The following is a 25,804-nucleotide window of genomic DNA, read 5'->3' as shown; positions in this document are numbered from 1 at the left end:
TTTTCTGTATTGAGAACACTGATCCTATCAGCTGGTCTCAAATTTTTTTATCACAGAGTGTATGGGTTACAAATAAGTTGCAGATCTCATCCTTTAAAATGAGGTGAAAGGTTTTAAGATTGAGAAACTGACACTGTGTTGCTTGCTATATTCAGTGTTTTAGTTGATGTTTAACTACGGAGATCAGGATTTTGACATGCATCTTGTAGGTTGATATCATCCTGATGATGAGTGGAAGCAATGCAATATATAAATTGGCCAAAAGGGGGTGGTGCTATACTGATTAAGAGATAAATCAATGCAATATAGAAATTGGAACAAGATGATAGTATCACTCTGATGAAGCTTCAATTTCAGTTCAATATTGAAATTGGCCAGTGGTGATGTCACTCTGAAGGAAAGTTAGAGATAATGTAATATATATCTGTTCAGCTATACCAAAGAAAATGGTAGAGAAATACTAATGATTTTATTTAGCTTTAGTCAGAACACCTATCCTTGTGGCCGCTCTCAAAATATATAATCACAGAGTGAATGGGTTACAATTAAGTTGCAGATCTCAAATGTTTTAATGAGGTGACAGGTTTCAAGATTGAGAATTGTCACGGGCACTAGGAGTCTTTACCCAGGGATCACCAGGTGGTAGGCTTACCAGAGCAATGTAGGTGGTAATAGGGTACTCTGGTAGCAGGGTGATCACGGAACAGGAAATAGCAGAAGATGAGATGCTCAGGAAAGTCTATGACTAGCAACACTGGTAATATGGAGGTAATAGTACACGAGGAACTGTATGGACAAGGACACGTGAAGGTAGTCAGTGGTCTGCAATAGCAAGTTGTACCACTGCTATAGTGAGGAGGAATGTCCAACAGAAACGAGGAAGTGATGAGAGTCAGCGGTCTGCGGATAGCAAGTTGTACCGCTGTCTGGGTGAAGGAATGGAATCCAAGTGGAGGTATCCGGGGAGTCAGTGGTCTGCGATAGCAAGTTGTACCACTGCTATGTGGGAGGATACTGGAACAGGTGATACTGGAAACAGGGATCAGTGGTCTGCTACTAGCAAGTTGTACCACTGAATATATATGTGAGGAGGTGCACGGGGAGAGACTGCAACACAGGGTAAACACGGCACCTTAACACGGTCCACAGTAATATGCACAATATAGATATATATATATGAATGACTGAACAGCACTGCAAATATGGAAAGTCTCTTGAAGTAATCCGGCACAAGATAGTACAGTCAATGATGGCAATAGACTCAGCGGATAGTAGCCTCCAGAGGAGAACCAACACCGTCCAGCAAGATATGCAATACACCAGCACAGTCAATGAGAAGTATGCATACCGTGGTTCAGAAGCAGGCAGTCAGACAGGAGTGCAGCGATACCTGAGCGGCAGGAGGCCGGCAGGATGAGAAGTCCCTGGATGGATGAAGCAGAGGTCTAGTAGGTGCAGCGCACAGGTAAGTAAACCAACAGGGACACGAATCCACAGGAATCGGTAGAACACGGAACTGGACTCTTGGAGGACCCAGGAGAATGGTGATGGTCTAGTAGCAGGATAGCGGATGAGACACGAATCCAATGCTGACAGGCGGGTAGAGACCAGCGGAACACAGGAAGGCGTGGAGAGCGGATCAGCAGTAGATGGACGATTAGCGCTGGCAGCAGCAGCAGCAGGACTCTGCGGACACACGGAGGTAACCAGTAGCAACCAGCAGGTGCAAATAGCGATGGAACACGGGTGAGCAGAGTAGACCAGGAGCTGTTGATCACGGAGAGTAGCGGATGGCAAGAATAGCAGCAGTCTCGAGGAAACACGGGAGTGATGAGATGAAGACTGCAGTGCACAGAGGCAGCGGATAGGAATCAGCTAACAGTCACGATGATGAAACACAGACGAGTTGCAAGCTGGAGACTGTAGTGCACGGAGGCAGCGGATAGGAATCAGCTAACAGTCACGATGAGGAAACACGGACGAGTTGCAAGTTGAAGACTGTAGTGCACGGAGGCAGCGGATAGGAATCAGCTCACAGTCTTGATGATGAACAGGTGAGTGGATGTGGAGAGTGGCTGAAGTGCACGGAGGCAGCGGATAGGAATCAGCTCACAGTCTTGATGAACAGGTGAGTGGATGTGGAGAGTGGCTGAAGTGCACGGAGGCAGCGGATAGGAATCAGCAAACAGTCACACTGATATGAGATAGAGTTGAAGTGGCTTAGAAGACTGTAGTGCACGGAGGCAGCGGATAGGAATCAGCTAACAGTCACGATGATACACTTGATGGTAGAAGTGGTATGGGAACCACAGTAGTAGAAGTGGTTTGGAAACCACAGAGGTAGAAGTGGTTTGGAAACCACAGGAATCAGCAGCGCTGAATAAACGAGGAAACACCTTCAGAGACTCATGGGGAATGAGACTCCAAGATCAGGCAACGTGGTGTTGACCACAGGTGCTTAATATAGGGAGTGTTGCCTGATCTGCCAATTAAGTTAAAGGGACATACACTGAAGGGTAGGAAAGGGCTGCGCATGCGCAGACCCTCAGGATGGAGGACGGCCACGGTTCCTAAATGTCCGGGAAGAAGCACTCACGGTCCGGTGAGTGACAGTACCCCCCCTTTTAAAGGTGGGCACAGAACGCCTGGAACCGGGCTTGTCCGGATTTTTGGAATAAAACTTCTTCAAAAGGGCAGGAGCATTAAGATCTTCAGCTTTGATCCAAGAGCGCTCCTCAGGACCAAAGCCCTTCCAATGAACGAGGAAACGGAGGACTCCTCGCGAAATTTTTGCATCCAATACCTCAGTAATCTCGAAATCCTCCTCCTGATGAACTTGAACTGGCTGCGGAGCTGAGGGAGGAGTTGAGAAACGGTTGATGATAAGAGGTTTGAGTAAAGACACATGGAAGGCATTGGAAATCCGAAGATTCTTCGGAAGAAGAAGTTTAACACATACTGGATTGATTACTTGAATGATCCTATATGGACCAATAAAACGAGGGGCGAATTTCATAGATGGGACCTTCAAACGAATATTTTTGGTAGATAACCAGACACGATCTCCAATTTTTAGTGGTGGAATAGCCCGCCTCTTCTTATCTGCAAAAGACTTATATTTGTTAGATGTCTTCTTTAAACAGGTTTTGACCTGAGACCAGATATTTTTGAAGGTCTGACAAACAGTCACCACAGCAGGAACTTGGGTGGGCGGGAGGGCAGGAAATTCCGGAAAAGACGGATGGTGACCGTAGACCACAAAAAATGGAGTTTTGGATGACGACTCATGGTACATGTTGTTATGGGCGAATTCAGCCCAAGGAAGCAATTCTACCCAGTTGTCTTGATTGGCTGAAGAGAACATCCTTATAAAAGTCTCAAGATCTTGATTGACTCGTTCAGTTTGTCCGTTAGATTGCGGATGGTAAGAAGATGAGAGTGCTAATCGTATGCCCAAGGTTTTACAAAGGGCTTGCCAGAATCTGGAAACGAATTGTACTCCTCTATCAGACACAATCTCCGACGGACATCCATGGATACGGAAGATCTCTTTAATGAAATGTTCAGCCAGAATAGACGAGGAAGGCAAACCGGACAGAGGGACGAAATGAGCCATCTTCGAAAATCTGTCCACCACCACCCAAATAGTATTATGATTCTTACTAGGTGGTAAATCAGTAACGAAATCCATACTAATATGGGTCCACGGTTTGGACGGAATGGGTAGTGGTCGCAGCAACCCTGCTGGAGTCCTGCGGGAGGATTTGAACTGGGAACATAACTCACAGGAAGCAATGAACTCTTTGACGTCTCTCCTCATTGAAGGCCACCAGTAATTTCGAGAGAGAATCTCAAAGGTCTTGTGTTCACCGGCGTGTCCAGAAAAACGGGAGGCATGGAACCACGAAAGGATTTTCCTCCTTAGAGTAGGAGGCACGAGGGTCTTCCCAAATGGTAGCATTTTGGTGGATGAAGCAGCCAGTGAGATACATTTGGGGTCTAGAATAGTATGGCTGGAAACCTCTTCTACATCAGAGGACGTCACAAAAGCTCTAGATAGAGCATCAGCTTTTTTGTTCTTGGCAGCTGGTTTGAAGGTTATAATTAATTCAAAACGGGAAAAGAAAAGAGACCATCTTGCTTGACGAGGGTTCAAGCATTGGGCAGACTGGAGATATGACAAGTTCTTATGATCCGTGAAGATCGTCACCGGATGGCGAGCTCTTTCCAATAAGTATCTCCATTCCTCTAATGCAGCTTTGATAGCCAGTAACTCCTTGTCCCCGATAGTATAATTCTTCTCTGCGGGCAGAAGACCCCGAGAATAGAAGGCACAAGGATGGAATTTTTGCTGTTCCGAGCGTTGGGAGAGAATGGCTCCCAAGCCCACATTAGAGGCATCTACTTCTAGGAAGAAGGGAAGTGTCACATCAGGCTGTCGAAGAATTGGAGCCGAGGCGAAGGACTCTTTGAGAATTTGAAAGGCTTGGAGAGCCTCAGATGACCATTGCTTAGGATTAGCCCCTTTCCGAGTCAGGGCCACAATAGGAGATGCAATGGAAGAAAAGTCTTGAATGAAGCGTCTATAGTAATTGGCAAAACCTAAAAAACGCTGGATAGCACGAAGAGTAGTTGGCTGGGGCCAATGTAGTACAGCATTCACCTTGTCTGGATCCATCTTCAGGCCAACTCCGGAAACTATATACCCCAAGAATGGAATCTGGGGCAATTCGAATGAACATTTTTCTAATTTACAGAACAATGAGTTTTTCCGTAGCCTGGAGAGGACTTCTGCCACATGTTGGTGATGAGAAGGCAGGTCCTGTGAAAAGATCAATATGTCGTCCAGATAGACGATGACACATACATATAATAAGTCCCGAAAGATCTCATTGATGAAGCCTTGGAAAACAGCGGGGGCATTACACAGCCCGAAAGGCATTACCAGATATTCGTAAATGCCCGTCTCTGGTGTTGAACGCTGTCTTCCATTCGTCACCGGAACGAATTCTAATTAAATTGTAGGCACCACGAAGATCCAACTTAGTAAAGATACGGGCTCCCTTGATGCGATCGAATAACTCAGTGATCAGCGGAATGGGATACCGATTCTTGATAGTAATGGCATTGAGTCCACGAAAATCTATGCAAGGGCGTAATGATCCATCCTTCTTTTTGACGAAGAAGAACCCAGCTCCAGCGGGAAAGTGGAAGGTCAAATAAACCCACGCTGGAGGTTCTCCTGTATGTACTCAGATGTGGCTTGAGTTTCAGGTAACGAGAGTGGATAGACCCGGCCCCTGGGAGGAGTCTTGCCAGGTAGAAGGTCGATCGGACAATCCCAAGAACGATGAGGAGGAAGACGTTCAGACTGAGCTTTATCAAACACATCAGTAAATGAAGCATACTGAGGAGGGAGTCCCGGTGAGGAAGATGAGATGGAAGATTGCTGTACTTTGAGAGGAATAACCTGGGAAAGGCAACGATGGTAACATTCAGACCCCCAAGACGTAACTTGAGGAGTGCGCCAGTCAATCTGGGGAGAGTGACACTGAAGCCATGGAAGGCCTAAGACAATCGGACTTGTCGTAACTGGAAGGATTAAAAACGATATTTCTTCATGGTGCAGGGCACCAATCTGAAGTGTTACTGGAGACGTACTCTGGGTGATGAGACCGTTGATGAGACGTGATCCATCTATAGCCGTCACAGTAATGGGTGTTTTTAACGTAATTACTGGTAGAGACCATTGATGCACTAATGATTTGGAAATAAAATTTCCTGCTGCTCCGGAATCAATCAATGCCTGTGACTCAAAGGTTTTGGTAGCAAAGGAAATCGTAACATCAAAAGCGCAGACTTTAGATTTCACAGAAGATGGAGAGGACTCCAGGGACCCTAACTTCACCTCTCCAGAACTAGTTAGGGCCTGGCATTTCCCAAACTCTTAGGGCAAGAGCTGAGCATATGAGTGGAATCAGCACAATAGATACAGAGTCTATTCTTTACTCTTCGTTTCCTCTCCTCTGAAGATAATTTGGAACGTCCTATCTCCATGGGAATCACAGAGGGTGAAACTGGACGAAATTGAGGGTTTGAACGAAGAGGTGCTTTAGCAGAAGTTGTTTTCTCAGCTTCTCTTTCACGAAATCTCATATCAACACGATGGCAAAGAGAGATCAGATCTTCAAGTGACGAAGGAAGCTCCTGGGTAGTCAGTGCATCTTTAATTTTATCGGAGAGCCCCTGCCAGAAGGCGGCAACTAGGGCTTCAGTGTTCCACTGAAGTTCAGAGGCTAAGATCCTAAATTGAATGACGTACTGGCCTACTGTATGAGATCCTTGTCGCAAACGGAGGATGCTGGAAGCAGCGGAGGTCACACGACCTGGTTCATCGAACACACTTCGGAATGTAGAAATGAATTTGGCACTATCTTGCAATATTGGGTCGTTTCTTTCCCACAGAGGGGAGGCCCAAGCCAGGGCTTGTCCAGAAAACAAAGAGATAAGATAGGCCACTCTGGAACGATGGGTAGAAAAATTTTGAGGTTGGAGCTCAAAATGGACTGAACATTGGTTAAGGAAACCCCTACAAGTTTTGGGGTCCCCATCGTACTTTGCCGGAGTAGGCAGGTGAAGCGTGGAAGCTGTAGACACCTGGGATGGCACTGGGGAAACGGAGGAAAGCACAGGAGCCTCAGTAGTGGCTGTCACAGTCTGTCCAGATGTTCCTTGGGAGGTTAATGATTGATAACACTGAAGTAACAGCTGTTGGCGGGCATCCTGTTGCTCCACACGGCTGACCAGATGCTGCAGCATCTCTTTAGCGGTAGGTTCCGTATCTGGGTCTGTCAGTGCCTGATCTTACTGTCACGGGCACTAGGAGTCTTTACCCAGGGATCACCAGGTGGTAGGCTTACAAGAGCAATGTAGGTGGTAATAGGGTACTCTGGTAGCAGGGTGATCACGGAACAGGAAATAGCAGAAGATGAGATGCTCAGGAAAGTCTATGACTAGCAACACTGGTAATATGGAGGTAATAGTACACGAGGAACTGTATGGACAAGGACACGTGAAGGTAGTCAGTGGTCTGCGATAGCAAGTTGTACCACTGCTATAGTGAGGAGGAATGTCCAACAGAAACGAGGAAGTGATGAGAGTCAGCGGTCTGCGGATAGCAAGTTGTACCGCTGTCTGGGTGAAGGAATGGAATCCAAGTGGAGGTATCCGGGGAGTCAGTGGTCTGCGATAGCAAGTTGTACCACTGCTATGTGGGAGGATACTGGAACAGGTGATACTGGAAACAGGGATCAGTGGTCTGCTACTAGCAAGTTGTACCACTGAATATATATGTGAGGAGGTGCACGGGGAGAGACTGCAACACAGGGTAAACACGGCACCTTAACACGGTCCACAGTAATATGCACAATATAGATATATATATATGAATGACTGAACAGCACTGCAAATATGGAAAGTCTCTTGAAGTAATCCGGCACAAGATAGTACAGTCAATGATGGCAATAGACTCAGCGGATAGTAGCCTCCAGAGGAGAACCAACACCGTCCAGCAAGATATGCAATACACCAGCACAGTCAATGAGAAGTATGCATACCGTGGTTCAGAAGCAGGCAGTCAGACAGGAGTGCAGCGATACCTGAGCGGCAGGAGGCCGGCAGGATGAGAAGTCCCTGGATGGATGAAGCAGAGGTCTAGTAGGTGCAGCGCACAGGTAAGTAAACCAACAGGGACACGAATCCACAGGAATCGGTAGAACACGGAACTGGACTCTTGGAGGACCCAGGAGAATGGTGATGGTCTAGTAGCAGGATAGCGGATGAGACACGAATCCAATGCTGACAGGCGGGTAGAGACCAGCGGAACACAGGAAGGCGTGGAGAGCGGATCAGCAGTAGATGGACGATTAGCGCTGGCAGCAGCAGCAGGACTCTGCGGACACACGGAGGTAACCAGTAGCAACCAGCAGGTGCAAATAGCGATGGAACACGGGTGAGCAGAGTAGACCAGGAGCTGTTGATCACGGAGAGTAGCGGATGGCAAGAATAGCAGCAGTCTCGAGGAAACACGGGAGTGATGAGATGAAGACTGCAGTGCACAGAGGCAGCGGATAGGAATCAGCTAACAGTCACGATGATGAAACACAGACGAGTTGCAAGCTGGAGACTGTAGTGCACGGAGGCAGCGGATAGGAATCAGCTAACAGTCACGATGAGGAAACACGGACGAGTTGCAAGTTGAAGACTGTAGTGCACGGAGGCAGCGGATAGGAATCAGCTCACAGTCTTGATGATGAACAGGTGAGTGGATGTGGAGAGTGGCTGAAGTGCACGGAGGCAGCGGATAGGAATCAGCTCACAGTCTTGATGAACAGGTGAGTGGATGTGGAGAGTGGCTGAAGTGCACGGAGGCAGCGGATAGGAATCAGCAAACAGTCACACTGATATGAGATAGAGTTGAAGTGGCTTAGAAGACTGTAGTGCACGGAGGCAGCGGATAGGAATCAGCTAACAGTCACGATGATACACTTGATGGTAGAAGTGGTATGGGAACCACAGTAGTAGAAGTGGTTTGGAAACCACAGAGGTAGAAGTGGTTTGGAAACCACAGGAATCAGCAGCGCTGAATAAACGAGGAAACACCTTCAGAGACTCATGGGGAATGAGACTCCAAGATCAGGCAACGTGGTGTTGACCACAGGTGCTTAATATAGGGAGTGTTGCCTGATCTGCCAATTAAGTTAAAGGGACATACACTGAAGGGTAGGAAAGGGCTGCGCATGCGCAGACCCTCAGGATGGAGGACGGCCACGGTTCCTAAATGTCCGGGAAGAAGCACTCACGGTCCGGTGAGTGACAAGAATGCACTGTGTGGTTTGCCATACACAGTGTTTTGTAGCTGTATTAAAGTATAACTACAAAGATCAGGATTATGACATGCATCTTGTAGGTTAACAAAACCCTGATAATGAATGAAAGCAATGCAATATATAAATTGGTCAAAAGGTGGTGGTGATCCCCAGTTGAGGAGATAAAACAATGTAATATAGAAGTTTAAAGCTTCATCAGAGTGAAACTATAGTTTTGTTCAAAGTCAATGCATTATTGAATCTGGCCTGTAAATGGTAAAATCACTGTAATGAAACTTTAAAATGAAGATAATATAGAAATTGACCACAAGGTGGTAGCATCACTCTGATGATGCTTAAGATTCAATACAATATTGAAATTGACCACAAGATGGTAAAATCACTGTGATGAAACTTTAAAATGAAGATAATATAGAAATTGTCCACAAGGTTGTAGCATCACTCCTATGATGCTTAAGATTCAATACAATATTGAAATTGGCCACAAGATGGTGATGTGACTCTGAGGAAGATTTAAAGTCAATGCATTAAACAAATAGGCCAGAAAATGACATGTCAGTTTGAAAAAGATTTAAAGCCAATGTAACATAGAACTTGGCCATAAGGTGGTGATGTCACTCTGATGAAGATTTAAAATCAATATAATATAGACATTTACCAGAAGATGGTGATGTAACTCTGATTAAGGGTTAAAGTTATAGAAATTGGCCATAGGGTGGTGATGTCACTCTGAAGGACAATTAGAGGTAATATAATATATAATGGTTCAGGTATACATATTACAATGGTTGAGAAATACAGATGATTTTATTTTTCTGTATTGAGAACACTGATCCTATCAGCTGGTCTCAAATTTTTTTATCACAGAGTGTATGGGTTACAAATAAGTTGCAGATCTCATCCTTTAAAATGAGGTGAAAGGTTTTAAGATTGAGAAACTGACACTGTGTTGCTTCACTGTGTTGCTTGCTATATTCAGTGTTTTAGTTGATGTTTAACTACGGAGATCAGGATTTTGACATGCATCTTGTAGGTTGATATCATCCTGATGATGAGTGGAAGCAATGCAATATATAAATTGGCCAAAAGGGGGTGGTGCTATACTGATTAAGAGATAAATCAATGCAATATAGAAATTGGAACAAGATGATAGTATCACTCTGATGAAGCTTCAATTTCAGTTCAATATTGAAATTGGCCAGTGGTGATGTCACTCTGAAGGAAAGTTAGAGATAATGTAATATATATCTGTTCAGCTATACCAAAGAAAATGGTAGAGAAATACTAATGATTTTATTTTTCTTTAGTCAGAACACCTATCCTTGTGGCCGCTCTCAAAATATATAATCACAGAGTGAATGGGTTACAATTGAGTTGCAGATCTCAAATGTTTTAATGAGGTGACAGGTTTCAAGATTGAGAATGCACTCTGTGGTTTGCCATACACAGTGTTTTGTAGCTGTATTAATGTATAACTACAAAGATCAGGATTATGACATGCATCTTGTAGGTTAACAAAACCCTGATAATGCATGAAAGCAAAGCAATATATGAATTGGTCAAAAGGTGGTGGTGATCCCCAGTTGAGGAGATAAAACTATGTAATATAGAAGTTTAAAGCTTCATCAGAGTGAAAGTATAGTTTTGTTCAAAGTCAATGCAATATTGAATCTGGCCTGTAAATGGTAAAATCACGGTGATGAAACTTTAAAATGAAAATAATATAGAAATTAACCACAAGGAAGTAGCATCACTCTGATGATGCTTAAGATTCAATACAATATTGAAATTGGCCACAAGATGGTGATGTGACTCTGAGGAAGATATAAAGCCAATGCATTAAACAAATAGGCCAGAAAATGCATGTCAGTTTGATAAAGAATTAAAGCCAATGTAATATAGAATTTGGCCACAAGGTGGTGATGTCACTCTGCTGAAGATTTAAAATCAATTTAATATAGAAATTCAGCAGAAGATGGTGATGTGACTCTGATTAAGGGTTAAAGTTATAGAAATTGGCCATAAGGTGGTGATGTCACTCTGAAGGACAATTAGAGGTAATATAATATATAATGGTTCAGGTATATGTAACCCCCTTTCACTGTGTGTATTGTGGGGTGCAAAGGGTACGCAGTGCACCTCCTTCTCAAGCCCTGGCTAGCTGATGGGCATTGGTGTGAATGATCAGGGGGTCCCTGCACATGCAGGTGTTTCTTTGTAGTTAGTGGGATACAGGGGATGTCACTTTGGTGCAGTGTAATAGAAGTCACAATAATTTGGGCGCCAGACCATCTCTATGATAAACTGAACTTTTATTTACACTCCTCTTACTCCAGCACGATAATCATAATGGTTGCAGCAATAAAGAAAAATATATACATCTCCTTACTCTCTCCAGCACAGTTCTTAATGTTATCTAGATGTTAAAGAACATAAATCATAGGTCTCTTACACTCCATACTCACTGCAGATCACCCTCCTCTGCAGGGGCACTCACATGGATGCTAACAGGCAGACAGCTTCTTCTCCATGCAGCTCTGACACACGCTGTGAACCTCTCAACTGCAGCTCATCCTTCCTCTGCGGGGATAATGTCTCCTGTGCTCTGACACTTCACTCTGTGTACTCTCAGCCTCAGGATCTGACAATACAGCTACCATGCCTCTTCTAGCTACCCTCCTCCAGGGTCTTTTCCATGCGAAGTGTCCCCCTCTATCTTGGGTTCTCTATAGTGACATGGAGTTCTCCCCCTCATCCAGGGCACACATTCCTTGTCCTGGTGCAGTCACCATGCTCAGACTTCCAGGGAATGCTGGGGGAGCCTGGGAGCTTCCACCCCACTCTCTCCCAGGTCCCCAGCTACCATCTCTCCTCTCCTGTGTCTCCTCTCTGTCTCCTCCTCTCTCTCTCTTCTCTATCCCCCCTTAATGACAGCCCCTTCTTCCTTTCACTCAGTCTCACAGGCTGGGCTGGGTTATCACCATGGTAACCAGTTTATGTAACTTTTTATAAACTTCTAGCTTACCCTCTAGGTGACCCCTCCTGTATTCACTGAAGTGCAGGGTTTTACTAGAACACCACTAGGGGGGTGTTACATATACATATGACAATGATTGAGAAATACAGATGATTTTATTTTTCTGTATTCAGAACACTGATCCTATTAGCTGGTCTCAAAATATTTGATCACAGAGTGTATGGGTTACAAATAAGTTGCAGATCTCATCCTTTAAAATGAGGTGAAAGGTTTTAAGATTGAGAATCTGACACTGTGTTGCTTGCTATACTCAGTGTTTTATAGCTGTGTTGATGTTTAACTACGGAGATCAGGATTTTGACATGCATCTTGTAGGTTGATATCATCCTGATGATGAGTGGAAGCAATGCAATATATAAATTGTCCAAAAGGGGGTGGTGCTATACTGATTAAGAGATAAATCAATGCAATATAGAAAATGGAACAAGATGATAGTATCACTCTGATGAAGCTTCAATTTCAGTTCAATATTGAAATTGGCCAGTGGTGATGTCACTCTGAAGGAAAATTAGAGCTAATGTAATACATATCTGTTCAGCTATACCAAAGAAAATGGTAGAGAAATAGAAATGTTTTATTTTTCTTTAGTCAGAACACCTATCCTTGTGGCAGCTCTCAAAATATATGATCACAGAGTGAATGGGTTACAATTAAGTTGCAGATCTCAAATGTTTTAATGAGGTGACAGGTTTCAAGATTGAGAATGCACTGTGTGGTTTGCCATACACAGTGTTTTGTAGCTGTATTAATGTATAACTACAAAGATCAGGATTATGACATGCATCTTGTAGGTTAACAAAACCCTGATAATGAATGAAAGCAATGCAATATATAAATTGGTACAAAGGTGGTGGTGATCCCCAGTTGAGGAGATAAAACAATGTAATATAGAAGTTTAAAGCTTCATCAGAGTGAAACTATAATTTTGTTCAAAGTCAATGCAATATTGAATCTGGCCTGAAAATGGTAAAATCACTGTGATGAAACTTTAAAATGAAGATAATATAGAAATTGACCACAAGATGGTAGCATCACTCTGATGATGCTTAAGATTCAATACAATATTGAAATTGGCCACAAGATGGTGATGCGACTCTGAGGAAGATATAAAGTCAATGCATTAAACAAATAGGCCAGAAAATGGCATGTCAGTTTGATAAAGAATTAAAGAGAATGTAATATAGAACTTGGCCACAAGGTGGCGATGTCACTCTGATGAATATTTAAAATCAATATAATATAGGAATTTGCCAGAAGATGGTGATGTGACTCTGATTAAGGGTTAAAGTTATAGAAATTGGCCATAGGGTGGTGATGTCACTATGAAGCACAATTAGAGGTAATGTAATATATAATGGTTCAGGTATACATGTGACAATGGTTGAGAAATACAGATGATTTTATTTTTCTGTATTCAGAACACTGATCCTATTAGCTGGTCTCAAAATATTTGATCACAGAGTGTATGGGTTACAAATAAGTTGCAGATCTCATCCTTTAAAATGAGGTGAAAGGTTTTAAGATTGAGAATCTACTAGGCTCAGCATCAGCAGCCAATTAACCTACCAATATGATTTTGGAGTATGTGAGGATATCCACGCAATCACAGGGAAAACATACAAACTAAACAGATAGTGGCATGTTTTGAAATTAAAATCATGGCCCCAGTGTTGTGAGGCAAGAAGGCTAAATACAGAACCACTATGCTGCCTTGGTTAGCATTGCTGCCTCAAAGCGTTGGGGCTGTGGGTTCGATTTTAACCAAGACCCTATCTGTGTGGAATTTATATTGGTTAACTAACTGCTAACAAAAATGGATCATTGTGAGCTCTTGCATAAAAGAATTTGGGGTCCCATATATCATTACTGGGCGGCAAGGAAAATCAAAATGCAGTAATGTAAAATACCAGCCCTTAAATTTACCATGCCAGGTTTCATTGGTAAGTCCTGGCGAACGCTGCTGGTGAATAGAGGATCTGAAGCAAGTACCTACTGCAGATACACGGCTAAGGTTGCGCATGCTCTTTGCTACGGGACCCTGCGCTGGATGAAGAGACACTTTTCCTGCAGCAATGAAGTCCATAGGACTCCATTGAAACGGTAAGCTGGCATTAGTTTTTTTTAATAGTGAAAAGCAGAGCTTGTTAAATTTGAGTCACGTTGGATGGAAGTCTATGGGTACTGCAGTGCGGTGGTAATCGGTTATCCAATTACCACAATTACGACATCGCCAATCCCTACAAAAAAAACACGAAATAATCAAAAACCGACTTGAAAATAATGAGACTTAGTTTGAACACGACGCTGGAGATGACCAAATAAAGCACCATAATGACAGCAAGGCATTCCGATTGAAGAACTCACCGGCGGTGCAGCGTGACATCATCGCGACGTGTGTGAATAAAAATTTAAAGCGGCAATGTGGGGACCCCTAAGGTTAAGTGTTTACACCGCTTTAAATCTTTATTCACACAAGTCGAGATGATGTCAGGCTGCACCGCCGGTCAGTTCTTCAAGCAAGGGAATGCCTTGCTGTCATTATGATGCTTTATTTGGTCATCTCCAGCGTCGTGTTCAAGCTAAGTCTCATTATTTTCAAGTCGGTTTTTAATTATTTCGTCTTTTTTTTGTAGGGATTGGCGATGTCGGACTTATCAGAATAGTTAAAACGTACCCAACCCCTGCAGTGAAGATAACTAATATGTCATATTGAAAACATATCTTGTAAGATATATAATTTTGACATACATTAAAACCACTTAGAAATGAAAAATGATGTCAGCGATCCATACTAATGTATGTGTAGTTCAGTAAATGTGGGCTATCCAGTTACAGTTAGCAATTTCTTATAATTTATGTAAAACCTTTCTAAATATTATTTATATAAAAATACATTACAGCACACACTAGAGATGCTCGCCCTTGGCTTTCAGAAAACCGAGTCCACCCGAACATCGCCGATCCGAGTACTGAGCCGAGCCAGCTTTTTAACTTAAACAGTCTCATCAACTGCATCTATATATTGGTTTAAATTTCTGTTCAATGCAGTGTATTCCTACTAGGGGTGTGCACCGGGCACTTTTAGTGTTTTGGGTTATGGGTTCTGATTAGCTTGAGGTTTTAGTTTCTGATTTGTTTTGCCAAAACACCTGACGAAAGGTTTTGGTTCTGATTTAGGGTTTTGGGTTCTGATTTATTTTTAAAAAAGCATAAAAAGCGCTAAAATCCATTTTTTTGGTTTTTTTACACTCCTACGCTATTATTAACCTCAATAACATTCAATAACAATCATTTCCACTAATTACCAGTCTATTCTGAACACCTCACACCTCACAATATTCTTTTTAGTCCAAAACATTGCACCGAGGTAGCTTTCTGGACTGCGTAGTGGAGTGGCCCCGGTACCCAATTTGGTACCGGGGCCACAATATATCACCCTCAACTGGTCTGAATTCCACTGCACAGCTGCCTGCTCCTACATCCTCTGCAGCATATACAGGGTGTAGTTCGAGCGCGTCAATACCTCTTGTTTTTGACGATGACAGGTCATTTTCATTAACTTTGGATTTGCCCCCAACACTGAATGTAGTTTAATATCTGATACGCATCTATCTGGACTGCGTAGTGGAGTGGACCCGGTACACAATTTGGTACCGGGGCCACAATATATCACCCTCAACGGGTCTGAATTCCACTGCACAGCTGCCTGCTCCTACATCCTCTGCAGCATATACAGGGTGTAGTTCGAGCGCGTCAATACCTCTTGTTTTTGACGATGACAGGTCATTTTCATTAATTTTGGATTTGGCCCCAACACTGAATGTAGTTGATACGCATCTATCTGGACTGCGTAGTGGAGTGGACCCGGTACCCAATTTGGTACCGGGGCCACAATATATCACCCTCAACTGGTCTGAATTCCACTGCACAGCTGCCTGCTCCTACATCCTCTGCAGCATATACAGGGTGTAGTTCGAGCGCATCAATACCCTTTGTTTTTGACGATGACAGGTCATTTTCATTAACTTTGGATTTGCCCCTAACAGTGAATGTAGTTTAATATCTGATACGCATCTATCTGGACTGCGTAGTGGAGTGGCCCCGGTACCCAATTTGGTACCGGGGCCACAATATATCACCCTCAACAGTTCTGAATTCCACTGCACAGATAAAAACAAAGAACATAGTATTAAAAATGGCAGTTCCCCTTTTTTGGAACTACAGAAACAAAGAACGTAGTAATAGAAATGGTAGTTCCTATTTTTTGGGAACTACACAAACAATGACCGTAGTAATAGAACTGGCAGTTCCTATTTTTTGGAACTACACAAACAATGACCGTAGTTATAGAACTGGCAGTTCCTATTTTTTGGGAACTACACAAACAATGACCGTAGTAATAGAACTGGCAGTTCCTATTTTTTGGAACTACACAAACAATGACCGTAGTAATAGAACTGGCAGTTCCTATTTTTTGGAACTACACAAACAATGACCGTAGTAATAGAACTGGCAGTTCCTATTTTTTGGAACTACACAAACAATGACCGTAGTAATAGAACTGGCAGTTCCTATTTTTTGGAACTACACAAACAATGACCATAGTAATAGAACTGGCAGTTCCTATTTTTTGGAACTACACAAATAATGACCGTAGTAATAGAACTGGCAGTTCCTATTTTTTGGAACTACACAAACAATGACCGTAGTAATAGAACTGACAGTTCCTATTTTTTAGGAACTACTGAAATAATGAACAGTATATAAATAAATAAATAGTAAATAGCAGTACCTATTATTTTTTGGTACAGCAGCAACAGTGAACGTAGTTTGAATTTTAAATAGCAGTACCTATTATTTTTTGGTACAGCAGCAACAGTGAACGTAGTTTGACTTTGAAATAGCAGTACCTAGTATTTTTTAACAAATTTTTTTATCTTTTTTTTCAATTATTTTTTTATAATTTTTTTTAATTATTTTTGTATACGTTTTTTATAATTTTTTTTTACATTTTTTATAACTTTTGAATAATTTATAAATGACAATGTCCTTAGCAGAACAGAGCACAGGACACAGGCAGCACCACTGGACTCAGCAGGACAGAGCACAGGACACAGCACCACTGGATTCAGCAGGACAGAGCACAGGACAAAAGCACCACTGCACTGCGCAGGACAGAGCACTGGAAAAAATAACCACTGGACTGATCAGCAGGACAGAGCACAGGACCATGTAACCACTGGATATTAAGCAGGACAGAGTGACAGGACACAGGACACAGGACGGAGCACCACTAAACCTATAACCTCCCTCTTCAATGATCTGAGCCCGACTGAAGATGCCGGGCGCGAGCGGGGAATTTATGCAATCCGAGTCTCGCGAGATCCGACGCGAGACTCGGACGTCAGAGCCTCAGTTTAAATTTTTTTTGGCGCCGCAAATACCCGAACAGTGCTCGGATCCCGTCGGATCCGCACTGTTCGGGTGGGCTCGGATTAGAGAAATCCGAGCCCGCTCATCCTTAATTCCAACATGACGGATTCCATGCTGCTCACATCTTCAGTGTCACAGTCTGTCCGAAGCAGATCTAATGCCACTCCAGTTGTCATATCCATTCCTGTGTCTACATAAGTTTGGCAGTTCTTCAGGAATGAGAGGGAGGGATACACAGACAGGGCAACCTAAACACTTTCCTATGGCCCAGCAGTCTCCAGGGGGCTCAGTGGGTGGTGGGGGCGCCAGCAAAGAAAAAAAAATATTGTGTCTGAGGGAGCAATAAAAAACAACCAAAAAAAATCACATGATTGCAGCGCCCCCCATATCTCCTCTCCTCCTTCCTGCTCAGTTGTGCTCCACTGAATGTTGGGCGTCACATAATCACCCCTGATGCATTTTCACTGAAGACTTTTGTGGAGCAAAGAGGAGCAGCGTGCCACAGGGCAAGAAAGAAAACAGAAGATGAGAAAACAGAAAGAAGAAAACAGAAGAGAAGAAAGCAATAGAAAGGTAAGCAAACTAACGTAGGCACAATTGCACACTAAGAAAAAGGGGGAATAATTTGTTCCCAAAAAATTATGAAGAGGGAGGGACAGAGTTGATGTGAAGGGGCACAGACGTGATGTAAAGGAGCAAAGAGGATATGTTAAAGGGCACAGAGGTGATGTGAAGGGGCACATGTGACATTTTGGAGGGGCAAAAGTAACAATGAAGGGACACAGTATTATGATGGAGGTACAAAAGTGACAATGAAGGGGCACATGTGATATTGTGAACAGGCACAGCCTTAATGTGAAGGGGCATATGTGATGATGGAGGGATAAAAGTGAGAACTGCTTGGTTATTACTAGGTATGTTGGTTGTTGCTGCTAGGTACGCTAGGTTATTGCTGTTAGGAACACCCCCAATGATGCAAGCCACACCCTCAATGATATGGCCACACCTCCTTTGACGGCACGCCGCTGCTGCGCGGCAGCACATAGCTTTCCTTCTACTCAGCTATAGGGGTATATGGTATGCTACAAAAACATAGTGCTATGGATTGTTTCGTAGCCCCCCCAACCAGTATCTTGTCTAGGGCCCCATGAGGTCTAAATCCGGCTCTGTCCACAGAGGAGAAGGAGATTAAAGATGCAGCAGGAGCAGACATGATTTAATAATGTAGAGTTGATTGACAGCGCTGTTGGGCTTAAGGCAGCTAAGCTATCGGTAGCTTGTTTTGTGGGGGCCAAAACAAACCAAGCACTTCAGACACAAAATTGGCACTCCTTGTCGCTGAAGTGCTTGGTTTGTTAAACTGTACACGTCCTTTTCAATATCTTACATAAGGGGAGGTGGGAAAGCCCAAGGACAATTCCATCTTGTACCACCTCTCTTTTTTTTCTGCAACTGCTGTGTATCTATGTTTCCAAGATGTGCTATATACTGCCTTGTGTTTCTGTCGTTGTTCTGTTGCTTAGCATCCAGCCAGCTTGCTGCTGTCTTTGTCCGAAAGTATATGAAAATAATATTGTGACCTGTGAGGTGTTCAAAATTGACTGGAAATTACTGGAAATTAGTGTTATTGAGGTTAATAATAATGTAGGAACAAAGAAAAGAGCAAAATTATGTGATTTTTAGCATATTATAGCAATTTTTCTAAAAAATACAGATGCAAAACCAAAACCAAAACACAAACTTAATACAGATCCAAAACCAAAACCAAAACCAAAACATGGGGGTCAGTGAACATCTCTACCAAACAAAAACACTGCATTTCTGTAAGATTTATAAGCCGAATGATATTGACCCTTTAAACCTGAGAGGGTGGGGTTTAGATGCAACCTTACAATACACCTGCTCAAAGCCTGAATGTGATGGTTGTTTGGAATTGGTAAGAGGAGTACAAGCGATGTTTTTACATTTTTCTGACAGAACCAGGTATGGAAGCCTTCACCTATCAACAGCTCTGGAAGATTGGGACATGATGGAAGAACTGAAACAGTGTGTAACTATTGATCAGTACTTTGCTGGTAAGCAGTGCATTGCTTTCTGAATTTATGCAATGCAGCTTATAGGACATTTTTTTTGCTTAGAATCAGTGGTTCTCATATATTATGGAGCTAAACACAAGGTGACTGTTTTTTTAGACCCAAACTTCCCAAACAAGTCTATTGGGCTGAGTCTATACATTGTTATGAGTGTTTTTGTTTGTTTAAAATTTTTTGCTTTGACACACAGAACTGCAAACACATGCAATGTGGCAAGAAAACATCAGTAGTACACAAGTGCTTTTTATTTGCTTTATTTATTTTTGTTTCCTGTTTGTTTGTTTTTTTTCTGTTTCATTTGAATCTGAGGAAGAAAAAGCTCCCAGAACAATGAGAGGAAGAGAAGAAATGATGCAAAATATAAACCTTAAAAAAAAAAAATAACTGGGGCAGTTTACCCTTCTGTGACAAGGCCCATTGTGATGGTTTTGCACAGCACATACTCTGCTTGTTAAGTGAGGGGGAGGGGAGAAAGTTTCACTTTAGTCTGTCTCTATGTGAGTGCATATGCAGGTGTATTGGCTATGTGATGCTACATGCAGGTGTATTGTTATACAGGGCATATGAGGTTATATGGAGGCATTTGAAAGGACAGTTGTTTTTTGCATATATGGTATTTCTTTTGCCATAAATAGTGACTTTTTTTCCATAATTATTTGTTACAATAGCATACATACTAAATTGAATGTACAATTTTGAAAGCAAGTTTGAAGCTCCACATTGTTTTACAGAATTAATTTTGTCACTGTGGTACTCAGGGCCGGATTAAGGGAAGGGAGGTCCCTGGGCTACGGGTACTGTGAGGCCCCCCCCCCATGAGGCCCCTCAGCCATGAGCCTCCCACCCCCCTTGATCTTATCTCCTTCTGTTGTTCCACTCCCTGTAGCAATTGCGCGGTGCACAGTAATCTCCTTACTCCTTAAGTCATAGTCTCACTCTCACAAGACCTCCAGAGTAAGGAAATTACTGCGTGCCACGTAAGTCCTACAGTGACAGCAGGCAGCTAACGGCATAACATTTGCTGTTAGCTGCCTGCCATTTTCCTTGAACGGGTGACAGTCGGAGCCGGGGGCGGGGACGCCCCTGACCCGATGAATGCCGGCAGGGCCCCCAGCTTCCCGAGGCCCCTGGGCTGTAGCCCATTTAGCCCTATTGTTAATCCGGCTCTGGTGGTACTCTAATACTTTTATATTCGGCAAGCAGTGCGAAAGCAAAATTCATGCAGCATGCAAAGTGCTTCCTAATTTGTACTAACTAGCTCCTGATGATCTACTAACAAAAGATGAAAAAAATTCAAGTTGGCAGGTCTGCATTGAATGTAGAAACACTTACAAAAATGCACTTTTATAATTCTTCTCATACTCTTACATACTGCCAGCAGTCACAATAAATTACCCAATTTAACTATTATCTTTTATAAAGTGCTAACATAATACCCAGCGCTGAGAACTGAAGGGATCATAATATTTCTTTTGGGAATCTAACACATCAGGGGGTAAATATATTAAGAAGTGAGTTCTGCAAGTCACAGATATTCGGCTACTCTGCAGAGGAAATTTAAAATGACAATGGCCGTTTTAAATTTCCCTTGCAAGGTCGCTGAATATTGGCGACTAGCAGTGGTGCACGCAGGGGGGGTTTCTGGGTCTCCAGAAATCCCTCCGCTAAAAAAGTGCCCTGTACTATACAGCAGTCGCGGCGCTGTCAAAGAAGCGTCCGCGGCGGTGCTGTATAAGCCGCGGAAGCTTCTTTGACAGCGCCGCAGCTGCTGTATAGTACAGTGCTGCCTAAACGGAGCTGCTGCTCGGGCGCATGTGCGGCAGCTCTCTCGCTTTTTTTTTTTTCCGGTGGAGAGGAAACCCCCCCTTAAAAATGCTCTGTGCGCCCCTGACTAGCAGAATCCTCTGTTTGATACATTTACCCCCAGGTGGTATATTTGTTAAACTGCGGGTTTGTAAAGTGGAGGTGTTGCCTATAGCAACTAATCAGATTCTAGATATCATTTATTTAGTACATTCTACAAAATGACAGCTAGAATCTGATTGGCTGATTTAGTAAATCTACCCCCAGGTCTCTATATTTATTACAGTCACTATTAAATCCTTAGATCCATGTTTGCATGGATGTAGTAGCCTTGCTTGGTATACTAGATTTAGGCATCCCATGCAAGATACTAGGCCTGGCTACTAGGATGTATCTTCAGTTTAGCATGACCTATGAGGTGTTAAGTAGTTATTTTTATATACATAATGAAGAATGAAAACAATAAAAAATAGGCTATTGAGCCTTAAGTACATTTTTATTTGATGCAACTCTAATGGATGCAAAACAAATCATGATTTCATTTTTTAAATGACAAATCTATTTGTAAAATATGAACAAAATAAAGTTTTTGTCACAGAATAGATGGTTTACATTAAACATTTGTATATAATTTATGACTTAGAGAAATGCTTAACAAGAAAATACTTCTATTAAGTTCTATACAGGGCTGGACTGGCCATCTTGTGTGCAGCCGTCATGTCGTGTGACGTCATGACGGCTCTGTGCGCCGGCCCGGCTACCGCGTAGGAGGAGCTGCAGTGGAGGCAGCTGTCAGTGTTGAGGTAAGTGTAGGGAATATGTGTGCAGGGAGGGAGGGGGGAGACAAATGGAATATGTGTGCAGGGGGGGGAGACAAACGGAATATGTGTGCAGGGAGGGGGGGAGACAGACGGAATATGTGTGCAGGGAGGGGGGGGGAGACAAACGGAATATGTGTGCAGGTAGGGAGGGGGGGGGGAGCCAAACGGAATATGTGTGCAGGGAGGGGGGGGGAGCCAAACGGAATATGTGTGCAGGGAGGGGGGGGAGACAAACGGAATATGTGTGCAGGGAGGGGGGGAGACAAACGGAATATGTGTGCAGGGAGGGGGGGAGACAAACGGAATATGTGTGCAGGGAGGGGGGGGGAGACAAACGGAATATGTGTGCAGGGAGGGAGGGGGGGGGAGACAAACGGAATATGTGTGCAGGGAGGGGGGAGACAAACGGAATATGTGTGCAGGGAGGGGGGGAGACAAACGGAATATGTATGCGGAGAGGGGCAATAAATGTGCGGGGGGGGAGAGGGGCAATAAATGTCTGCAGGGGGAGGAGACGGGCAATAAATGTCTGCAGGGGGGGAGAGGGGCAATAAATGTCTCCAGGGAGGGAGGGGGCCAATAAATGTCTCCAGGGGGGGAGAGGGGCAATAAATGTCTGCAGGCGGAAGGGGGGATGAGTGAAAATGTCTGCAGGTGGGGTGTGCAGGGAGGGGGGGAGACAAATGGAATATGTGTGCAGTTAGGGGGGGGAGACAAACGTAATATGTGTGCAGGGAGGGGGGGGAGACAAACGGAATATGTGTGCAAGGAGGGGGGGGGGGGGAGACAAACGGAATATGTGTGCAGGGAGGGGGGGGGAGACAAACGGAATATGTGTGCAGGGGGGGAGAGGGGCAATAAATGTCTGCGCGGGGGGAGAGGGGCAATAAATGTCTGCAGGGGAGGAGAGGGGCAATAAATGTCTCCAGGCAGGGAGGGGGCCAATAAATGTCTCCAGGGGGGGAGAGGGGCAATAAATGTCTGCAGGGGGAAGGGGGGGTGAGTGAAAATGTCTGCAGGGGGAAGAGGGGGCGAGTGAAAATGTCTGCAAGGGGGGGCAATGGCTGTAGGAGGGGGATAATAAAAATGGCCAATGTGTGTGGGAACAGTATATGACTATAATGTGTGTGGGGGACAGTTTATGACTATAATGTGTGCTATTAAGTGAATGTGGGGCTGTTTGGGGAAAATGAGGTCTAATTATGAAATGTGATTATGAATTATTTAATGCTTGGGATGTTTGTGGGAAATGGTTATATTTATTAAACATAAATGCTATTTAATTTCTTGCTGAGGTTGTTTGGAGGGAGGGAAATAGATTTATTTATTAAATGGGAATACTATTATTTTAATGTTGGGACTGGAGTGAGGCCTAATTTTATAACGTGGGTGCTATATTGAGTTAACATTGGTGCTGTTTGGAGTTTTCTAACTTTCATGTACCCATTTTTTTTTTTTTTTCCAACAGGATCCCCAACATTCCAGGATCCAGACAAGCAGCAACTGATCTAAAGACACCAGAAGCCACAAGTGGTGACAATGACAAGACAGGTAAGAGAGACCAGGACAGTCTGCCAACTGTCCTGAATTTGTTGGGTGACTGTCCCGCTTAGTCAGGATTTGGTCTGACTGCAAGGACAGTTGGGAGGTATGTCCTACTTCACATTGTACTGCTTGTGAAGGCAGAACTGTGTGCACCTAATAGTAGTGCTCACAGTATTGCCTATGTATTTGTTGAAAATGTGTCTAATAACCATATTACATCATAGGAGCCCCCTGTCTTAAGTGCCTAGGGCCCCCTGAGACTAAGTCCAGCTCTGGTTAGCAGGAGGGAGCGGATAGCTACTCCCAGTCCCTGGATAGGACACAGCCTGCAGAGCATGCCGAGGAGCTCTAAGTCTCATGAGATTTATTAATCTTGTGAGACTAAGAGTTTCTCTGCTCACTCTACAGGAAGTTCCCATCCTGATGGATGTCGCAGAATCAGAAGCATAGATAAGCACAGTGGACTGGGGGTGTTGTAATGTGCTTCTGGGGTGGAGGGGTGGCATGATAGGGAGGGCCTGATAAATGTAATGTTTTATTATAATGTATGTATCAATGCCCCATCTTGACCACGCCCCCAACATAATGTGGCCACGCCCTTAGCGGCACCCAGTTTTTTTCATGCTCATCAACAGAGATGGGCCTGTATGGTTGAAATGCCAGGGCTGATTTTTAGTCCCAGTCCGGCCCTGGTTCTATATGTGCTCTATGTGCTAATGAATGCATTTTATTAGATACTAGACTGTCTGTCATTCATGTCAAGTAATTTATCAACTCTACTACATTTCTGCACCTTTCTGCAGACTAGAATTCCAGTGTTATTGTGAGCTACTAAGTGCTCTGGCCGCAAAGAACAATATCCTTATTCAGGGATAATGACCAATTGTGATTTTTCAATGCGTACTTGTTGAACTTTAGAAACCAAAAAAAGTGTCCATTTGAACAACATAACATGTGAGTTTTGCCTTTCATGCGCTCAAAACTGTAGTCATAGGTACAGTGAGTCTAACCTTTGGGGTTAGGCTCACAGATATACATTATTTAAACCTTTTTCATATGACCCGAACTATGCTGCCAATATTAGTGTACCTGGATTGAGAGGAAGTGAACTAACAAATACTTTTGGCAGGCAGCCACATTAGAGAACTATCGAAATCCTATAGCACTCCATTATGGCGATCTGCCCCAGCAAATGAAAGCCTATTGAAGCACTGTGACTATTTGTGTGGAATTATGCTAAATATTTTGATGAAGGTCTTTAAATAACTATGTATTACTTTGCATAAATTCCAATATAAGTAGGAAAACACCTGCTTCTAATGAAAATATACTTGATTTGTTTAAGTAAACTTAAGCGCCTGCATTCCCCTAAAAATATCTAGCATTATCAGGAGTGAGGTGTCTGGGTTCTGTAGATATTAAAGGACATCAGTGCTTGAAGTGGGGCAGTATGAGCCAGTATGACATATTGGCACTTCTTCACCGCATTTCCTTGCAGGCAGCCAGGGCCAGCAGAACGCTTGTCCACCGGCCCTGTAAATAGTTACTAGGTGATGGGGGCTCCCCCTCACTAACTGTTGGGCGTGACGTTATCACATACCGACACCGTCAGTGAGTAGCTGCGCAAAGATTAACCAGCATACTGAATAAAATAAGATCAAAGAGTAAGAGAAGAAAACAGAAGGAAAGAAGGTCATAAAAAGGTAGCTAAAGAATGGAGGGGGCAGCAGTGTGATGGAGGAGAGGCAAACATGTGAATTCACTAGTGAAAGGGTACAATAGGAGCAGGAACAGGGATAGATAGAGAAGATCAAGGAGTAAGGGATGAGCGAGAGAAGCAGTATGTGAGGCATAGAGGAGAGCGGGTAGGGGGGGAGAGGAGGATACCTGCAATGAAGATAGTGGTATATAGGAACATAGTTAGTATATAGGAGCGCTTTTGCTCCGTCTCCCCTGCTGCATTACTATGGCAACCGCAGCACAACCCCCTGTGGTCGAGTAAGGAAACAGGAAGTGGGGGACACTTCCTGTCTGACCAGTAATAATAATGATGCAGTACTGTTGGCTGCACTCCGTATGTGTATATATAAGTCCTCCAAACGCACATAGGTGACTGGAGGCTCCCCACTACTTGTATACATAAGGGATGCATCTGTATGCCCACAATAATAACCTGCACAGACG

General features: G+C 43.6%; 1 protein-coding gene across 1 annotated transcript in view; it reads left to right on the top strand.

Annotated features, from left to right (window-relative positions):
* Positions 1-19,312: 19,312 nt before the first annotated feature.
* The window catches only part of FOXR1 (forkhead box R1), a 49,598-nt gene continuing 43,106 nt past the window's right edge, over positions 19,313-25,804 (top strand). The window contains exon 1 of the mRNA XM_075189613.1: positions 19,313-19,433. Within this exon, the coding sequence (XP_075045714.1) occupies positions 19,313-19,433 (121 nt within the window). The remainder of the gene's footprint in view (positions 19,434-25,804) is intronic.

Source organism: Mixophyes fleayi, chromosome 11, assembly GCF_038048845.1.
Source record: "Mixophyes fleayi isolate aMixFle1 chromosome 11, aMixFle1.hap1, whole genome shotgun sequence".
In the NCBI taxonomy this organism is placed as follows: Eukaryota; Metazoa; Chordata; class Amphibia; order Anura; family Limnodynastidae; genus Mixophyes; species Mixophyes fleayi.
The sequence above is the reverse complement of the archived record's forward strand: the minus strand, read 5'-3'. Positions and strand labels throughout refer to the sequence as shown.